The sequence below is a fragment of the Puntigrus tetrazona genome, chromosome 15 (assembly GCF_018831695.1).
Source record: "Puntigrus tetrazona isolate hp1 chromosome 15, ASM1883169v1, whole genome shotgun sequence".
NCBI classification, from domain to species: domain Eukaryota; kingdom Metazoa; phylum Chordata; class Actinopteri; order Cypriniformes; family Cyprinidae; genus Puntigrus; species Puntigrus tetrazona.
The window spans coordinates 14,577,396-14,598,523 of record NC_056713.1 but is presented as its reverse complement, the minus strand read 5'-3'; the positions used below and the strand labels follow the sequence as shown (position 1 = coordinate 14,598,523).

The 21,128-nt window shown below is 37.8% G+C and overlaps 1 protein-coding gene across 2 annotated transcripts in view; it reads left to right on the top strand.

Moving 5' to 3' along the window:
- The window catches only part of pitpnm3 (PITPNM family member 3), a 67,104-nt gene extending 46,467 nt beyond the window's left edge, over positions 1 to 20,637 (top strand). For both annotated transcript variants that reach the window (XM_043259512.1, XM_043259511.1), the window contains 10 exons: positions 5,289 to 5,489; positions 6,135 to 6,283; positions 8,694 to 8,810; positions 12,975 to 13,091; positions 13,941 to 14,089; positions 14,319 to 14,468; positions 14,825 to 15,008; positions 16,245 to 16,373; positions 16,484 to 16,872; positions 18,284 to 20,637. In XM_043259512.1, coding sequence (XP_043115447.1) covers positions 5,289 to 5,489; positions 6,135 to 6,283; positions 8,694 to 8,810; positions 12,975 to 13,091; positions 13,941 to 14,089; positions 14,319 to 14,468; positions 14,825 to 15,008; positions 16,245 to 16,373; positions 16,484 to 16,804 — 1,517 coding nt within the window. In that variant the 3' untranslated portion in view covers positions 16,805 to 16,872; positions 18,284 to 20,637. The remainder of the gene's footprint in view (positions 1 to 5,288; positions 5,490 to 6,134; positions 6,284 to 8,693; positions 8,811 to 12,974; positions 13,092 to 13,940; positions 14,090 to 14,318; positions 14,469 to 14,824; positions 15,009 to 16,244; positions 16,374 to 16,483; positions 16,873 to 18,283) is intronic.
- Positions 20,638 to 21,128: the final 491 nt, after the last annotated feature.

Genomic DNA, 21,128 nt, shown 5'->3' with positions numbered 1-21,128 from the left:
GTTACCTTCCTGAAAAAGGAGGGCTTACAACCTTCATCAACACTAAGCAAACGAGAGAGGCATCAGCCATTGAGAGGAAGCAGTCTGTGTCTCACAGGAAATGTGACACTGACTTTTAATTATATCAAGTCTCACTCTGCTGATCATAGGCGAAGAATGTCACAATATTTGTTAGATACTGAGGCGTGGATGTGTCTAATTTAATGCATGTGCACACACACCGCACACACATGCTCTGTTTTAATGCAGTACTTAATAATTGCCATCCTAATGGAGTATCTCTGGAGCAGCCTCCCATGTGTAGGGTTCTTTCATTATGAATCATTACAGATTTACTCAGCGGGCCTTTAATGTGAGAAATGTATCTGATATCCATCTGTTTTCGTGTTTATGCTGTTCCTGTGTATTTGGATTGATTCATTTCATTTGGCGGCCGACTGAAAATCGGGAGTCATTTCAAGTAGCTGGAAACTGGGGATCCTAAAGCCATATGTGAAGCAACATCACGGAGCTCCTTTTCTAATTACGCTGAAGAACAGCCTGATTCTTTCCACTGAACTCTGTATTCCTCTCATCTCTCCGCATTGCCTTAAACCCCTCATGCCCAGAGCTCATATACCACCTCGTCCTCATCTCAAAGGTCCCTCGTGTTATTCTACAGCGTAGTAGTAAATGCTGTATACTGCTGTGCCTTAGTCTTCAATCTTCTCAGAGTTGCCCCGTCGTTTTTTAAGTCATGCTATGCCAGCATTCTGAGCAAGACCTTTTGCTCAATTGATCTTGCTTTTTGTGTTCCAGTGAGTTTCCTTTTTTTAGCACTGTGCTTTCCCGCTATATGTCCCTAACCTCTAATATTGGCTCCTGACTAAAACTTGCTCCTTAAGTGTGCACATGCAGTACATATATAAGGTTAATCTTGCTCTGACTGTACAATACATGAGAATTGAATATGCTCTTTAGTGTATAGCTAATTATTTAGTTACTGTATAGATTTGTGTATTTAAAGTGTCATTTCTTTATTTATTTTTTACTGTGATGGCAAAAGCTACTTTTTTAGCAGCCATTACTCCAGTCTCCAGTGTCACACGATCCTTCAGAAATCATTCTAATATGCTGATGCTGAACTTTTTTATTATCGTTAGCAATTTTAAAAGCGGTTGTACTGCTTAATATTTTTTATTAAAATGAATTTGTTTTTGTGGAAACTGTGATGCATTTTTATTTTATAGATTTATTTATTATTATAGGTTTCAGATTCATAGACTGGATAGAAAAAGCAGAAAAAGTGTTTTGTTTTGTTTTTTTGTTTTTTTTTGGTAACAGTGTAAAAGATTTTATTTGTCACTTCATCAATTTATTCTTACTGACTCTTAACATGCACTCTAAAGATCTGACCACATTGCATTTATTGTAACAAAATTTTATTTAAACACAAAAGATTATTTAAACAGATATTTTTGTTAAATTAAAAAGTATCAAATAGTTTTTTACAAATTGTAGCTGTAGCTGTGTATTTTATTTGATTAAACATAAAATTAACTACACATAAACATTTAGGCTACAATGTCTTAAACTTTGGACCATACAGTAAAAGAAAATAATTTTATAAAAACATACTTTTTTATCCAAAATTCTAGGAATGCAATTGGCCAACTGAAACCGAAAATGCTTGGTAATGATTATGTATTATTCTATTAAATAATATTAAGTAATTTTGTAAGATTTTTAATTTAACACAATTTAAATGATACTAAATAAAAATAAAAACACACAAGCTATAAAATAACCACACTTTCAGTGAAAGTAACAAAGTGGACAGAATTTATATTAATAATGGTAACACTTTACAATATAGTTCATTAGTTAACCACCATAGTTATCACCTAAGAATGAAATATAGTTTATTAATTCATTTATTAATCTTGGTAAATGTTAAGTGCAACATTTACTAATTCATTATTAAAATCAATAGTTGTGCTTGTTAGCAGTTAATGTGCTCTGTATGAACATAAACTAACAACTGTATTATCATTAGCATTAAGATTAATAAATACTGTAATAAATGTATTGTTCATTGGTCATTCATGTTAGTTAACTAACGGAACCTTATTTCCACTGACCCTAACGTGCACACTAAAGATTTGACCACATTACATTGATGGGAACAAAATTTACCCATAAGTTTAAATAGCATTTAATTTGTTGCATTTTGGTTACATTCTGAAACAGTGTCACTCTTCCTGTCCCCATTTCCCTCTTTTCCTTTATCTCTTATGGCTATCACTTTCTCTCTGTTTCTCATGTCTCACTTTTCAAGTATAATTGAATGGGCGACTCATGAACTCAGGAAGTGGCTATTTAATTGTATGTTTTCAGTTATCCTCGTTGATGTATTATCATCGCATCTGTGCTTTCTAGCTGTACACAAGTCAAGTGTTTGTTCATTTGTCAAACTAATCTCTCACGCAAATGTGTTTGTCAGTGTTGTGATCACACCAGAATATGTTAGCTGCCGTTTATATGCATGCTTGGTCTTGGTAAGAATGAGTGGGATTGTTGTAAAAAGCCCATTGCTCACGTAAATAGATGGCTTTGGTAACACTAATGAACTCTGTATCGAAAGTGTGATCAGTCTCCCTGCCTGTTCCTCATGTCTGCATAAAGAGCAGTCGTCTTTTCTGTGTTCATCCGGGTTTAGTGTAATGGTGCTGTCTGATTCCAGTCCATGCTTTCTGAAGAGAGAGAGCTCCTGTGAATTTGTATTCTGCAGCTGTCTCCGGGGCCTTTAGTGACATGAGAAATTAAGCAGCAACCTGTACCCGGCAAAAACTCCTTGGAAAAGGTCAAGCTGAGAGACTGTGAGGGTTAACTCTGCAGGACTGTACCCAGATAGGCTCTCTGGAGCATTTTGCGGGTTTGTGGCTACAGTTGGAGCAGGCATAAGCAGATTCTGAACATGCCTTAGCCAAGCTCTCAGATCACGTCAAATCACATTGGCTCTTTCTGATGACCAGCGTTGATAGGGCTGCCGTTGCTCAGAATTCACATCTAGCCTCAGTATGGTGCTCTCCAAACTTTCCATTTTCCCTTTTCCAGACCCCTATTACCAGGGTTGTACCAATCGTCATAGCTCACCCCATCCTCTGTTTGGGAGGGTGATGCAACATGTGTCAGTTCATGAATGGCACATTTCAGCATGTATGTTAAGTTGATCATAACAATAAATATTGTATTTGCTTTTTTTATAGTATTTTATTTTATTTTATTTTTTTTATTTTTGCATCTTCTTTGTTTATATAGTGTTAGAAAGCAAATCGTTGCAAAAATACTAAAGTGATGGACGTTCATTTCAAGTTTAGTTTTAAAACTTTAAAACGGAGGAGCCCATGACGTCACCCGTAGGGTTCTGAGGGGCGTTTTTAAAGCCCAAAGTGGGCAGAGCTGGTAGTCACCATCTCTGCAGCATGTGATCGTGCGTCACTCGAGAATAAACAAAAATGGTTAAAGAGACAGGATGTGGGTGGAGCTAGTAGTGACCATAGTAACAGCAGCAATCCACCTGTCACTCAAGTGGTCACGCCCGTACTTTAAGACTTAATATCATTTAAACAGATGAGTTATAAAAACAAGTCGCCCCTCTTACAGTTGATATTGCAAACTGGTGTATGTCACCATATTATTTTAATGTATTATCTTAATTATGAACAAACTGCTTTGTAGTGTTTTGTTATTCACCTCGTTATTTCTCCTCTGTGGCTAATGAACCAGAAGCCTCGCACATTCACAGAAAATAGCTTACTTTAGCATTGAAAAATAAGTTGGATATAAGTGTATCTGGCAACTAGGCATTTAAACCATGTCATACTTATGAAAAAATGCTGATATGATTTAAAATCTGTCCTCATCTAAATTTTTTGGGATTGTTACTACACTCTTCTCTGTTACATACAGACATCCAACCATCTCCGTCCCCCACATTTTAGTGTCTGTCGTCATAATTGAAACTCGGCCATTTGTGAGCCCGTGGCAATGGCAAATGAGAGAAGCCAATTGCTGGGATGACAGAGGAGAGGTGATCTTTACCACCTGTAGTGGTCAGCGGCACACAGCTGCTAATGTGACACACACACATATATTCTGGCTCACACGTGCATGTGGTTGAGCCCATAATGTGGGCCAGCCTAATGGGATGTTTTCTGCACAGGCTGCTGGACTAATGAAAATAGATTCAATTTACCCCTGTCAGAAATAACAGGCCGTGTGTGCACGAGGCAGCAGGCATATGAAGGAACAGATTAGCTGGGGTGGACACCTAAAGAATTTCTGCCTGCATGTCATTCTATGTTCTCAAAGAGGGAGGAAAGGAGAGCACTTGATCCCTGTCAGGAAGCATTTAGGGCCATTGCACAAACATAGTTTGACGTTGTGGTGAGTTATATTGAGAGTGAAAGGAAGGTTTTTGTTGTTTTGTTTTTTTTCAGAAATTCAATTTAAACAGGCTCCTCTGGGGTCATGGTGTGGTGTTTTCTAGAATTTATCCAGTTCTCTTTGTTTCTGTCTTCCTCACATGCAAACACGTATTTCATATTAATTTATATTATTCACACGCTTATATATATATATATATATATATATATATATATATATATATATATATATATATATAATACAAAATACAAACACATGCATTATATATATATATATATATATATATATATATATATATATATATATATATATATATATATATATATATATATATATATATATATATTATGTCATATTCTAAATATATTTATATAAAATATAACAATATAAATATATAAATTTATATACATAAAATTTTTTAAAAATATATACTGTATTGTGTGTCTGTTTATATGTACATAATAAATATACACCATAAACATACATATATTATGTAAACAAAAACGTTTTGGATGCGATTAATCGTGATTAATCATTTGACAGTAACAGTAGGTTTGTATTTCCCAGATACTTTCCAAATTGTTTACTGAAACCAATACTTTACCATTATTTTTTTCTTCCTTTTAAAAGCTAGGGATGTGTTAACCACAAAAATAGGTCAAGAAATATTAACACAAAGCGATTTGATTCTATCGACAAACCTAGTTTCATTTCATCTTTTTTTTTGTTCTATCTAAGGCATTGATTTTTGTTAGTACCAGAGGCAGCTATTATACCAAAGCCAAAATTCTGATATTGATCCAACTCTAATCTACATAACCTACTTTCACCACCATGACCTGTTTTTTTTTTTTCTGCAGTTGATGAGATCCACAGCTACCCTGACGTGTTCCTGCCCAGCAGCACATTTCCGGTGGGCGCTCCGCACTCCTCTTCTCCCCAGACAGACCACAGCACAGGTGGGCGGGTGGGCGGCGAGGTCCGCAGGTCCAGTTTGACCAGCATGGACAGCCAGATATCGGGATGCTGGGAGAGCAGGTTGAGCAGCACCGTCGCCAACAGTGAGTGGGCAGCGGGTGGGCGAGCTCCAGGCACAATATTCAACTCTCATACTAACTTTATCCAAAGCTCTTTGATCTTTTGTCAGACTCAGTGCAGCTCAAACCTCGTAATTAGAGATGCTTTTTGCTCTCTAGCCAAGCAATGCAGTGTTAAGGGCTCTCTGTGCTGCCAACAGGCCTGCTGCAGTGTATTTAACTCTGTTCAAGTAGATCATATCTCAGCTGCAGAGAAAGGACATAATGGCAGTTATTAGTCCAAAACATGGCGGTTTTATTGGCACTGCTTTATTCTTACAAGATATGTCTGTCTCTAACAAGATATATATATTTAATGGTAGAGTAGAGGCAAGTGTGTCATAATGTTTAGCATTATGCTCTATTATATGTTTTTCTCTTTTATTCAAGGATGTAAAAAAGGTCTTAAAAGTGAGAAACACATTATAAACCCTGTATACCTGGTTTATGTGTGTAAATTAGGTGACAGTGTCCTCTCTGTTATAACTGATACTTATCTGGTTGCCAGGTATTTGATTTTTCTATAATGTGATTCTTTAAAGAAGTCTTACTGATTTCATACAATTGTGAACCATAGTGAATAGTTTATATAAACCATATACAAACAGTTTGTTTTTGTTTATCTGATAGTTTCCAGCAACTGGTGGGGGTCTAAGCGGTTGGATTATGCTCTGTACTGTCCGGATGTACTGACAGCATTCCCTACTGTGGCTCTGCCACATCTTTTCCACGCTTCGTATTGGGAATCCACTGATGTGGTCGCCTTCCTTTTGAGACAGGTACATTTCGAGCCATTTAATAAACATTGGCGCAAAGCTCAAAATTGTTTTCCATTTTGCTATGAGAAAGTGTAGTGGACAGCACAGTCCAGGGCACAGTTTATGGCGGGGTCCCTCGCTGACCACAATAGTGAACAAAGGTTTGCTACATTTAGATTGGATATTGGTGGACTAACATAAGCAAACTGTCCAACGCCATCAGGCAAAGGAAAGATACTTCTTAGAGACCAAGAAGAAGACCTATGGTGCAAAGCATGGAAATGGAGATGTGCAAACTGCAATCTCCTCCTCATCGGAAAGAGATAAAGGTACCATTGCAAAAAACGCTCCTTGTTCTGAGTCTGGCCTGCAAGGGTGAGACACTAACAGACACAACCGTTTGAAGTCTATGGCCTGTCACAGGGAAGGCAGCAACAGAAACAACTGTTCTGAGTCTCCGGCCTTCAAGGACACTAAAAGAGCATCCGATATCAAGTCCTGAGTCTCCAGCTTCGAGGCAGCAACAGATACGACCAAGTTCTGAGCTTCCAGCCTGCAGGGAAAGAGATAATCTACTTTCAGACTTCATGTGGAGGACCATTCTGAACTTCATAGGAGTTTGCTAGAGCCATTGTTTATCTTTAATTTTTTTGTTTTATTGTGCATTGAGGTCAAAAAATGTAATAACTTTCAGACTCCCTGACTATTGCTCTCCTCGTGCCAGAGAAATCAAATTAGTACTACGTGACAAGACTGCAGGCTTTGCCTTTTACTACAGAAAGATTTTAGATAACCTGTTCCCACAACCTCTATCTGTCCTCTATCACAAGAGGCCTTTACTCTCTGCCCACTGTTCCTAATTCGTCCCCTCTGTCTTTTGTGCTGGAAATTTCGATTCAGCCAAAGGACTGTATCTGATTATAATATGCCTATTTTTATTCATATCAACCATACCTCTGGCTGAGAGACAAATAAATGTGGAACATACTTCACTTTCAAAGACTTCTGAAGATCAAATCACAATGTAGTTCTGAATGCAGATGTACACCGGCTTCACTTTAGAGTGTCAAATGCAAATGGCACCTCTTATTAAATTCACTCTTAAGAAGGGGCCTCGGCACAGTTGGAATGGAAGTAATCAATTTAGGCAAATCATAGACCAATCTGTCTTTCTGAATGCAGTTCCTTCATAATTGTGTTTGTCTGCATAAGGTGAGAAATAGAGCTGACAAGAGTTCCAGCTGCAGTGTTTGATTTAGGTGTCACACACCAGAAAGTGTTGCAAATTTTGTGTTTTTGGTTTCATGTTTTATGCATTTGGTCTAAAATGTCTGTGTTCTCCTTAGTTTATTGTATATTCCTCAGGGCCTGCTCAATGGAACGCTGCCATTGTAAATGAAATTATGATATGATCAATTCATTACATACCACTTATACATTTCAAAATGTCACATGTAAAGGCAGAGTCTTGTCAAAGCGAACCTCATTCATAGATGTAAATATGGGTTGTTCGGTATGGAAAACTAGGATTTATTTCTATGTTTTTTTCTCTGATATCTTGTTGGTTCAGCCACTTCATCCACATGGCTGTATATTAAACAATAAAATATCCTAAAAAACCTATAGATAAGTTCTCATTGGCATTGACGTTAACACGAATTTGAACTGAAAAGTAATCATCTTGACAGTATGCATACAATAAAACACCTTTATCATAGTCAAGGTTTGACATGATTTTGCAAAGATTTAGATTCTCAAGCCATAATAGTAAGATGAAAGACCAGCAAAAATTATACTCTTTATCCAGCTCATATGTTACAGCAAAAAAATATGTTTTATCTGCATCTGAATCCACTGAGTGATTTTTTTATTTATTTTTTGTTAAATACCAGAGGTCATAAAGAATGTTTTTGATTATAGATGTTTCTCACAGTAGCAAGTTACACTGCAGCAGGAAAGAGATAAAAAGACAAATTTTGTATTTCATTTGAAGAGTTAATAGTTAATATGTAATCCTGAATTCTGATTCAATCAGACCTGTGCAGTAGCAGCATTTAAGGAATGTTGTGTTGTTTATCCTTAGGGAAAATAGCTTTTCTTATTATTTACGCTTGGATGGAAAATGATTACAACTTGAGTAAAAAGAACAATACTGCTGATTCATATTGGATTTAAGACCACATACTAAACATTTTATTATCCATTTTTTATCAAGGATAATGTGCAGAGACTAGCTGTACTGCAAGTCATTTGTAGTTCAGAATCTCCTCAACCAAATAACATGTTTATGAGCAAAAGGAAGCCAGGAAATCTGTCACCTGTTGGAAAACAATTACAATTCCGTGTTCTGCTTCTAATTCCACAGAAATTACACACTTCGCCTTTAACCTCCCTTAGATGTTACTAATATCTGTGTGTGATTGATTGACAGGTGATGCACTGTGATTATGTGAAAGCCCAGGAGATGGACAACTCTGACTCCGCCCCCTTCTCACCTTCAAGTCCGAGGGAGAAGTGGCTTCGTAGACGCACACACGTCAAGCTTAGGGTAAGGACAAACATGGCTAAGCAGAGGAAAAAAAAAACACTCACATACATTGGAAAACTTCCAGACACCATTAAGCTTTGTGTTCTTACCCAGGTAGTTCAACTTGTTCTTCATTATAAGTGTCTGTTGTGATTAATAGTATGCCTTTGTGCATGAAATGTGCTAAGTAATGTTATCCATCAGTTAGATGGCAGTGTGATAGAGGTATCTGTCTTCAGCAGTGTCAGATATTTATTAAGAGGCAATGTTTGCCTCTTGGAATCGATTTTCAGTGGTTAATTTCAGTGGTGGGCATATTGTTTTTCTAACTATATAAAAACATCTTTGTTTGATATATCGGTTCTATAATTGGTACCATATTGGTTATCGACTGAGTGTATTAATATATATCTTTATCAGTCAATTGTGGATGCTTAAAATTGTGGTTTAATAGTAGTAGCAGTGGATGTTTTTTCTGTATTGTAACATGCATCAGAGTAAAACAGATTATTGGAAAAAAAGAAGAAAAAATGTAGGCCAGGGACTGTTATTTTCATGACCTGATGATTGGATTGAGGCAGATCTAAATGCAAGCTCGATTGTAAGAAACAGGTGGATTTAAAGGAACTAAATGACTGGAGAATCCAACATATGTCACTAGAGAGATGTTTGATGTTTCACTGGATAATCGAGAATTTAATATCAGTGCCTAATTTAAATCCCTAATAATAATAATAGAAATTACAATAATTGCCTGGTCTTTTTTAAAGTATGATGTCTGCTGTCACTGTTGTTTTTTTATTCAATTGCAGTTTCGATTGGGGACTTTTTTTGTCCCCTATATTTAAATATCCAGGGCATTTTTGTCCCTTTTGAATGGCATTTTTCTCCACTGAGCCTTGACTAATTTCTGACTCTGGTCTACAGATTCAGACAGACACACACACACACACATATCACTCAAGTGAAAATGTGGACTGCAGCAGAGTCCTGACATTGTAGAAGAACTAAAAATATCCCCCCTCTGCCAGGGCTTTGAGTTTCTCAAATGCGGCACAATAGCTCAGCGTGTGTGGGCAGAAATCCGCGCCTTACGAAAATAAGCATCACGGCCGACCTTGATTTACTGCTCGGAGGCACATCAACACAATTACCTAACGGTGCTGCTGAAAACTACTGCCTTTGCAGGTTTACAGGGTATTTTAGAGCTCGCTTTCAAAAGAACCCGCCATGACAAAGACCAATTCTTCCCAGTCCTTCACTGAGGTTAAGTATAGCTCAGTGAAACACTTCTGTGTTATCACTGCTACCTTTTCTTTTCACAGGGTATGTTTTTTTGATCACTCAGGACCTTGATCTGAAATCGTGGTTATTTCTGCCGCCCGCTGAGCCCTTCTGAATGCGCTGATGGCCTCAATAGCATTTGATCAGAGCGTTTGCTAGCCTTTCAAGTCAAAGGCGTTTCTATGCAGTCATGTTGTTTTCGAAAGACTCTCCTGATTCCGTTGTGAGACCCTGAATGCTTCTATTTGTGTGTATATACTGCATCATTCTGGCTCAGTGAGCGAGCTGCATGGTATAAAGTCAGCACCAATCTGGATCTATTCCTCAAGCGTACGTGCTTTTTCTAAACGGCAACGTGCTCCTTTGTCGGATTAGCCTTGTGTCTGAAGGTCCACTCAGGTGCGTCACCGGCACACATGGTGGTGTGTTGCCTGTTGGTTGTTTGTGTGCATTTCATCAGTATGTGTATTGGTTTGGAAGCCCATCATATGGCAATCATGTATGGGCCCATGCCAAGATGAATTATTGACTGACTTAATCAATATGTAAATGGCTGCAGGCTGGGAAATGTTTAACCGCTTCATTAAATGACAAATCAGTGCAATCAGTCTCATTAGCTTTTGTAGGCTAATGATTTACGGCGATGTACAGCTCTCTGTGTGGGCTTATGCCATACTAACATGATAGCATAATATTAACAAAGTCACAGTACTTAGATTCTCATTCAAAAGTGACCATGGCAAGAAGTTATTTTAAAGTGATGCGCACACACAAAATTACCTGAAGTTATTAATTTTCAGTGAGAGATGTTAATTTTTGGCAGTTTCAACATTTGCATCACATTCAGCTAGTGGAGCTTCCTAATTCAAACATTGCTTTGACTATTTCTTATGCTTAGATTTGTTTCTGTCTTTTGGACAATAAAATAGGGGAAAAAAAGGGACAAGAGCCATATTCACATAGCAGAATAGCAGAGGATGGGATCTTTTGATTTGTAGTAACTAACAAGCACAATCATCAAAATAATCACATAGTGTGATTATCTAATCACCAGGGCAATCCTACCTAACATTAATGTTTTTTACATTTCACATTAAATCTTCAAATTAATATAGAAAAAAGACAATATGCTTTAGTTTTTTGTATGAAAAATATATAGTGCTTTTTCGTTCTGGTTACGTCTGTCATTTACACTGCTCTGGTGGTTTTGGCCCTTTTGAAAATGCTGCAGAATCTGTTTTGGTTTGAAAACTCTGGGGTTGGATTTCAGTGTAAACAGACCAGAATGGAGACCAGAATGCCCACATTCACTCTGTGTATCCTTGACAACCGTGTAAACAAAGACATCATACTCCTTCAAGTACCCATAGTAGATATGTATTAGTAGTCCCCATTTGATCGTTCCTAGCACGTCTGAATAATACCCATACACATGACTAGATTTCATGTACCTGCATGAATGGTCATGTGACGCACGTTTTCTCTTGTATAGTGTGGACAGAAATGGTTTCTGAAATGCAGTAAAAACACCATTGTAGACTAGGATCATTTTCATCTTAAATGCCATTTTAAAACGAAAACGCACTCGACTAAAAGGGCCTAAGTGAGAGCTAGCAATTTTCCAAAAAATTAGAACTTCTAATTTAATTGAATTTAAAACACTCTTCACATAAATCCATTATTATAAATTTGACACAGCTTTTTAGCTACCTGTGCCCTTCAGTAAGTAGGAAATATGCAGAAATTGAATAAAGTTATCAAACAATAAATTCTAAATTAAATAAAGCTACAAAAGTTATTGATTTACCTCATTTTTCTTTTGTTATTTAATTAACAGAGATCATAGCAGCTGGGTTATTAGGCTATTTTGAGTGCATTATTAGGCGAAGTTTGAGTGCGTGTCTGAAAAGTTTGATGTGGTAGTAAATATGTTCTCTTTCTATATAAACGGCCTCAATATAAATTCTCACTTTGCTTTCTATGATCTGTCCTATCATAATGAAAGCAAAAATCAAATTCATTATTCTTGGCAAGAAAAGAGAGATGCAGCAGTTGTAAGTAAGGTGGCAGACCTGGTGTTAATTGCGTTAAATATTTTTGAAAGAAATAATTGCGTGCTAAGGTTGCCAGCACCAATCACAATAAAAATTTTTCCCCCCAAATCATGCAGCTCTATAACCATCTAGCAACCACATGGCAACATACTAACAACCACTCACAAAGCCATAGCAGTGGCATATAAAGCTGTGGGCAAGCACCACTCAAACCTATTTTAGGAATGTGAAAATCTAGTACTGTTTGCAGTTTTTAGGCCCCAGTTCATTTAAGCCTCAGTATGCCGTTGGATTTCGTGTCTATTGGAGCTGGTATGTGAGAGGGATGTTTGGAGTCAGGCTTATGGGAAGAAGCTTTTGTGAATTCAGACACTGTCTCAAAGTCTTGCCTTTGCTCTATAAAGCAGCAGAGTAAAAGCTTCTTGCATTTATCTCCTCTCTGTTTGCCTGCTTCCTCTGCTGGCATGAAGGTGACTGTGGCCAGTTATATTCAGGATTTGCATAGCTCTGTGTTTTGCTTGCTTTAATTTCCCATTTAAGCACAGCTGCCTCAGCAAGGGCTGTAGGATTTATCTTCACTGAGCTCTGTGTAGAACAGCTTTATCAGTGAAATGAAATTTATTGAAGAAGGAAAGGATTAGAGTGTGACACCCTCTTTTGGAAGGACTTTGTACTGCATACTTATTAAACTGCCCCTTTCTCTTTTTCCATCTGTCAGAAATGGTGCATGGCAGTATTATCAGTGTCATTTACGCTTAGCCTTTGCCTTATTTGTCATAACAGACTCTCTTTTGGCAAGAAAATGGTATAAAAGCAGAGGCAACCTGACATCTTTTTCTGTCTGCAGAATGTCACAGCCAACCACAGAGTCAATGATGTCATCGCAACCGAGGACGGACATCAGACACTGGTTGGTCGCTTCATGTACGGTCCGCTGGATATGGTGACCCTGACCGGGGAAAAGGTGAGAGAGCTGTGGCCCACTATCATAGAATATGCATTCAAACAAGCTGTTTGCATGCAACCAAAATGTTGGTGGAATTGTAAAGGGGTAGTTGTTTTCATAGTGAAACTACTAATGAAAAAACTAATGATTATACTGAAACCTTACCAGTAACTTTTACAGTATCAGTACTTACACTGCCATTACAAAGTTTGGGTTTTATCATTTTTTTTCTTTTGAAGTTTATGAGTCTCTTAAGCAGTCTCTTTTGCTGACCAATGCTCTATTTATTTACTTAAAGCCTTTATGTCTATTGCATTATAAAGGGCAATTAAAGGGCATAATCCATTATAATTCTTCATAATGTGCATTGTAATGCATCATACTTTATTGTGTATAATTATTAAGGCATCATACATACAGGCATACCATAACCCATATACATTTTAAAATGTAATTTATTTCTGTGATGGCAAAGCAAAATTTTCAGCTGCCATTACTCTAGACCTAAGTGTCACACGATCCTTCAGAAGTCATTCTAATGTGTTCATTTGGTGCTCAAGAAATATTTCTTCTTATTATTAGTTTCTTTGATGAAAGTAAAGTTCACAAGGGTAACATTTATTTTAAATGTAAATCTAGAATGGCACTGTAAATATCTCTACTATCACTTTTGTTGTATATTAATATTTAATGCATTAAATGGCAAAACAGTGCTTGCTGTTGTTTTGAAACTGGTATTAACTAATGCTGGTACTAGTATTAACTACTGACATTTTTGGTGTTGTGACATTAGTCGTGCCACAATAATCTCCCTCCATCTCTCCCACTTCTTCCAACTGTCTGTTTCCTTGTTGTTTTGTCTCTCAGGTCGATGTGTACGTGATGACCCAGCCACAGTCGGGTCGCTGGGAGCACTTAGACACCGAGGTGACCAATAGCAGTGGCAGAGTGACCTACACCATCCCCAAAAGCAAAAAACTGGCCGTGGGGGTCTACCCCATCAAAATGGTTGTCAAGTAAGTCAATGGGACCCTGAAGATTACTTGTTATGTATCCAAAATGGCCATGCTCTCAAGGTTGTCTCAGCAGGGATAATTTGCAAGCGTTCAATTGGCACTCATAAATCTCTCACCCTGAGGACTGAAGGAGAGCGACTCCTCACTGTTAAATTGATCTCGGGTTTCATGCGGCATCTTGAGCTTGATCAAGAGCCAGATCTTTGTTCATGTCACTCTTTCCTCGCAGGGGTGACCAGACAAGCGCAGAGGCCTTCCTGACTGTCTTGCCGCGGGGCATGGAGTGTGTCGTCTTTAGCATTGACGGTTCATTTGCTGCTAGCGTCTCCATTATGGGCAGCGACCCTAAAGTACGGCCTGGAGCTGTGGATGTGGTCAGGTAACAAATTCACAGGGTGGCTTTCTGTGTAAATGTGTGTGAGAGAGAATCGATGCTTTCATTTCATGCCACGGCAATATTGAAAAGGACCGGCCTGCCGGTGAGGCACAATTGGATTTCATTTAATAGAGAGATAGCAAAGTGCTGATACCAGATATCAGATGGGGTTTGGGATTTACAAATGGACAATCTTGGGTTGTTTCCCAGACTGTCCTTGGGCAAATTTACTGCTTTGTCAAATGCAATCTGTTGCTGGAGGACCAGGCGCCGTGACTATCCAGGAATCGGCCCCCAACTGTTTTTCACCAAGCATTATGGGATTTCTCAGAGGGTAAATGATAGCATTTTGCATGCAGACACTGGCAGGACCTGGGCTACCTGATCATTTACATCACTGGCCGTCCAGACATGCAGAAGCAGAGGGTTGTGTCCTGGCTGTCTCAACACAACTTCCCCCAAGGGATGATCTTCTTCTCGGAGGGGTTGGTGCATGACCCTCTTCGCCAGAAAACCATCTTCCTCAGGAACTTGGTGCAAGAGGTTAGTCTTTTGCTACCGTGTCCACACATTGGGTATATGGGTCATTCCTGTTTTTGAGTACATTTTGAATATGAATATGCCTGTGTTAGGTTAAGGAAGTGTTTCTATAAAAGGGTAGACTAGGTTTTCAGAAATATTCTCTGGTTAAGCTCAGGAGCTTTATGAGTCATAGCTTCTTATGTGCATGTTTTAAAACGAACAGGATGCCAATCAGGATGGAAATAAAAAGCTGTATTTAACCAATGCTCAAAGAGGGATTAAGGTTTAGCATACATTTTGCGATTGTTTAATTAACCATCTTTCAAATGTTACGACATTATAGGGGTTTTGAAATTTGATCAAGAATAAGGGTTTGAGTTAAGATAAACACCACAAAACATTAAAGATTTCTTCAAATCCATTGCTAATATTTGCTGGTGCTTTTGCTGTTGGTTTCCCACCAAAAATTATATCATTGAGGAACTGGCTTTTGGAAGAATTTTTAACATGACAGAAATGTAAGATTTTTTTTATATAATAAAAATATGATGGAACACTTCAAATGTTATAAATTGCCGGATTGTCATGTCAGAAGCACCTACAAACATTAGAGAAATGGAAGAAAGTGGGAAACATTATTTAAAATTCACTTTTGTGTTTAATTGTGATAAACTAGCTAGTATGACTTCCATACTTAATAGAAATATAAGAAAGTATTTTATTGTATATAAAAACTTTGAGGTCAGTTAATTAATTAAGAAATAAATAGCGTGCATTAGATTAAAAATTAGATAAAAAAATATTTTTTATTCAAAAAGATGCAGTAAATTGATCAAAAATGAAAGTCCAAAGTTGATTAAAAGAGATTTTTATTTCAAGTAAATGCTGTTCTTTTGAACTTTCTATTGATTTTTAGCTTTGCCATACAGGCATAAAATAAATTTAATACTTTAAATACTTAATAGAAAAATAAATAAAATACTTTAATAGAAAATAGTTATTTAAAAATTTAATAATACTTCATGATATGGTTTTTACTGTATTTTTATATAAAATAATGCAGCTGTAGGAAGCATAAGATAGCATACCCCATAGTAGAAATGAAGAGTAAGAAACACATCATTTTTCTTTATTCCTTTATTTCTGCTTCTCTTGGTCCATCTCTCTCACGCATGAGTAGTCACACAGGAACTGAGGTGTTTTTGTGGTGTATCCTCAGGCCGTCTATCACACTTTGCCCTTTTCTCATGTTGGCAGTGTCACATTAAAATCAACTGCGCCTACGGCTCCATGAAGGACATTTCCGTCTACAGCATGCTGGGCCTCAACCCCAACCAGATATATATAGTGGGCCGACCATCTAAGAAGTACCAGAATCAGTGCCAGGTTAACTAACTTTGATTTCAGTCAATGCCTTTCATTCAGTTTCTACCATAACTGGTCAAAATTAGTCAAGTTTTCTCTAATATCTTTTCATGCGTTGTGATCTTCCACAGTTTCTGAGCGAGGGCTATGCAGTACATCTCTCCTCCCTGCAGTTCAGTCACAGAGCCCGGCCCAAGAAGAGCTCCTCGGTGCGAATGGTCCTTCGAAAGGGCTCATTCGGCCTGTCAGCTAAACCGGACTTCCTGTGTAAGCGGACACACCTTCGCCGCACCATGTCAGTGCAGCAGCCAGAGCCACCCATGACACCCAACCCTAAACCAGAGCGGGCTCAGAGCCAGCCCGAGTCGGACAAGGACCATGGGGGTGGAGGGGGTCCAGGCCATGCCATGTGGGCACGGGGGTCCATGCACCGTGGCGACACCACTCCATGACCCAAGAGAAACATAGAATGGATGGAAAAAGGACAGATGGTAATGATCTCTCGGTGGACAGAGCCCAGGTAAGCTTTACTGTAAGCCTGTTTGCACAAAATGTATTTTGCATGCTTTGAAATTTTTTATGTAAACATGCTCTAGAGTGCATCTCAACCAGGGAGCCAGAACCCACTAAGGGCCATCAGCAAACTTCCAAGGAGGCAACAAAATTACAATTAAAATAATGATAAAAATGGCAATATAAATAAATTATATGTCTCTCTCTCTCCCCCTCTCTTCTCTAAAGTGTTTTTGTGTGTTTACTGTGTATATTTATTATGAATATATACAAGCAAACAGATGCAAGTGTTTAAAAATATATGAAATTTTATATATTTAATATATTTTATGTAGGAATATGAATATTTAAATGCATACACGTGAATATTTTTTAAATATACACTATATGCGTGTTTTTGAAAAAATACCAAGCCAAAGAATTAAAAAAAAAAAATTTAGACCTTTAATCAATTCATTGTTTTAATTAATATTACTTTTACTTTTTAAATGTATGTCATTTTTATTATTGGGTAGCAATTGTTGAAATGGTAAATGGCTTGGTAATAATATTTAAACCATAAGAAGCATTTAGCTTTTGAAATTAAATAATTTTGAAATAAATTATGTAATGTGATGTAATTCCTTTTTTCTGTATTTTTGAAGGTAAAATATACAGTAGTGAAAAGTCCCTTAGGCTTTATTGTTTTGTCTAATGCATAACAAACAGATTTTGCGAGTGGATAGGGCATGACCGTATTTTAAAATTGAGTTAAATAAAAATTTTAAATGAGCACACATCTACCATTCTCACTGCTTTATCTTTGCTGTAAAATATTCCTAAATTCAATCTCAGCATTGCTGAATTTATAACCCAAAATTTGTATTCACAACCTAGCAAGACCTCAACCCCCACGATGTCTGTTTGCAACCCTCCTTGAATGATTTAGCGGCTTTATCCCGGCAAATTGTGAAAAAGTGATTAGGGACAGTATAGTGGCTCGACACCCTTCCAAACCTTGCCATTAAATGAGAGGGTACCCCTCCTCTAGCTCAAGGTTCATTCATAATCAGAACTGTAAAAAAGGCTGAAGAATTATTAATAGAGCTCAGGCCTCCTGCCGCCGTCATCTCCCATCACGCCGTGCAAATCTGAATGCAAATGTACAACTGAGGGGCTCCTCTGCTGGGCCCGGTGATCCGCAAATAAGAGTGCCCAGACATGCCCCAACTCAAGCGCTCTTCCCTTTTGCCAAATAATGTTTGTCTGATGAGATAGATGCTGGCCGCGGCCTGCATGCGGCTCCTTGGGAAACTGTTTGTAATTTTCTCTGATGATTTTCATAATGAAATAGATATTTATATGGGCGCTCATCGAAGCGTGAGTGCACTGTGAAGCGCTCTTCGATTCACAATCTCTTTCCTCCTTTAACCCCACAGCGTCTTTACTCCTTCTGCTGATATTACGCCATAAAATAAGACAAACCCCACCTGAGCTGATAAAAACTCACTCAGTGAAGTGCCATCCGCACGGATCTGACACAACGACGCACAAACTCCTGAGTCCTGATTCTTTGTTTTTCGGCAGCAGGAGCAGAGGAAATTCCCTTTCTAAATTCGGTTCCGTCCACCCACGATGCTTTGGAGAACTTCTGGATTTATTTAGCATCGTACGAAGGCTTCAGGAACAAAGAGGATACCCGATAAGATCCTTAGAGAAAACATCAAATTTCCTCACGCCTAAGCAATACGGAGGAAGAGGGAGGGCGAGCATCCTGCTGCTCGGACAGGTGGCAGAGCTGACTCCTGCAATAATCCCTCTGTTTTAATATTGCGGGCATTTGTCTGCTCTCTGGGCGGCTGTCTATAGCCCGCTTGTGGCCAGACGGACTTGCAAACTGTATATTAACCTTTTGTGCCGGTGTGGTGACCTGGCCTGAACTTTGGTCGCCCCTGACGCTGTTCAGCCGCTCAGCCAGAACAGAGTCTGACGGCGATGGCCACTGCTACTGAACTCCGCCCACTCCTCTGCCCGGTCACGCCAAGACTGCAGAAGCATATTTAAAAACCATCGGTGGTTCTACTTGTGCCTGTCTCTCACTTGTGTTGTAAATATATGGTAAGTGGCACTGAAGCGAAATGAGTATGTATGATGTATTTGTGTGTGGCAATAGCTGACTCCAGCAGTGCTTTCACTGCAATAAAGCATTTTCTTAATTGGTATTTTTGCCTCTTTTCCAGAACAAATATTTAAACGTACTTAAAACTAGATACATTTACATGAAGCATAAAATTATTTTCAGACGGTATACTTCAGGAATACATGAGTAAATTGCAACACTAATTATAGCAACAGTGTAAGACAAAATAATAATAATAATAATAATAATACATGAGTGCAGTTTTCACTGGTAGAAATGATTTCTATAATAAATAAAGTTAATTTGAACTTTATATCCATCAAATCTGGAAAAAAAAACATGTATTATGGTTTTCACAAAATGTTTAGCAGTACATTTCTATTCAAGATTTAAAGTAAAAAGAAATGTCTCCGAACTCAAAAGTAATGGCTGCTGAAAAAATGGTTTTAATAGCCAGTATTCTTTTCAAATAAATGCGTACTTGATGACTTCTTTCATAAACATTATAAAATCTCACTGACCCCAAACCTTCGAGCAGTAGTGTAAAAATGACATGCATTCTCTATTTCTTTATTTTGCTTCTCAAGTAAATATATCTTTTTAAGAATGCTCCGATAATTAAGATAATCAAGTACAAACCAAGATTTAAAAATCTGATTAAGAAAACTTTTTATAGCACACCTTAATTAACCAAATAATAATTCTAAATTTGTATTGTAAAGTGACTGTGGCTGTTAAGGTGTTGTCGTGTCACATTATTGGTTTTATCGGTACGACAACTTGCGCAAACACAACACGTTGATATTGTTTACATGTAAATCCATCTCACTGGGTACGATGGTCTTGTTGAAGAACATACTATATTAGTATTTTAAACTATACTTGAGGACAACCTTGGTGTTACAACAAATAAATGTAAATAAACTGCTGTGTTTGAACAAAAGACACTACCAGGCCACTATAAAGCTGTTGTCCATACTCAATAGTTCTTGTAACGTCAGATTTTCCTATCGTAGTTACTGATTTTGGTATTTTGTATGGGGCTGTCTATTGAAAATTGCACAGCAAAAGCTTTTATGTAATTTTATTTAGTTGTATATTTCATTGCAAATCTTTCTATAACACTAGAGGCGGTGTGAAAGTGAGTAGGCATGAGTGTTTTGGTCTGTATCTACGTGTGAGCATGTCTGTTACATGTATGCAAATCTCGTGCGAGTGTTAGTTTGGAGATTTTTTGTATTTACTGTACATATTTTTAATTCACAGATAGTGCTAGTGGCCTTTTGATCCTCTGATAGTTATAAACCGAGCCTGTAATTTGTGGAGGTTTTATAGGCAAACTTTTTCATTCTCTCGTGCGTGTGTGATCATTGCTGAATTGTCAGTATATATGAACGTGTTTTCAGCCTTATCGAGATGTATACTTATTTGTCTAATATCTATATTCTCAGATGGCGTGTGACAAAGTATATTTGTATTTTAAAAACATGTAAAGTACATATATTCAGTACACCACTGTGTCAAGGCCTCTTGACAACATGTATTATTGTGGTATTTGGTCCAGTCGGTCTGTTTCAGTGGATGTGCTTCTGTTGGGCCTATACCGAGCTGTATACTCATTCTTCAATAAATCATTCTAAATCCTGCTTGATATATCTGTGTAAACTTTAGCTCTGTCAGTGCTGTGAAGATGTGTGAAGTTGTGACCTTTTCTCTGACCAGCCAGAAAGGTGAGCACAGCTCTATTAATTCGCACGCGCAACATCCGAGTTTCCGAGCTAAATTACTCTGTCAAGAGCAGCAATGCTCTATTCCTGTTCTTTAATGTGTGTGCAAATCCAAAGGCTAATTATATACTATCTGATCACTTTTACGCTGGTATAAATGATACCCGAGTAAAACCCAAACGCACCAGTGGCTTTTGTCTTTCTCATTCAGTTCTGTTTGAGTAGTTTAAACCAAGCGCAAATAACAAGTGTCCTTGAAAGGCGACAAATGTGCAGACAGCAGGTTTCCACTGAAATTAACGTTTTCTTTCCCCCTCAAGGGAGTTTTTTTTTCCTTGCAGGATATCGTCTGTGGTCTTTTAAAGTCAGCAGGTGAGCAAATGCTCTCAGTGGCTGTCACCATTAATGAATGCATCC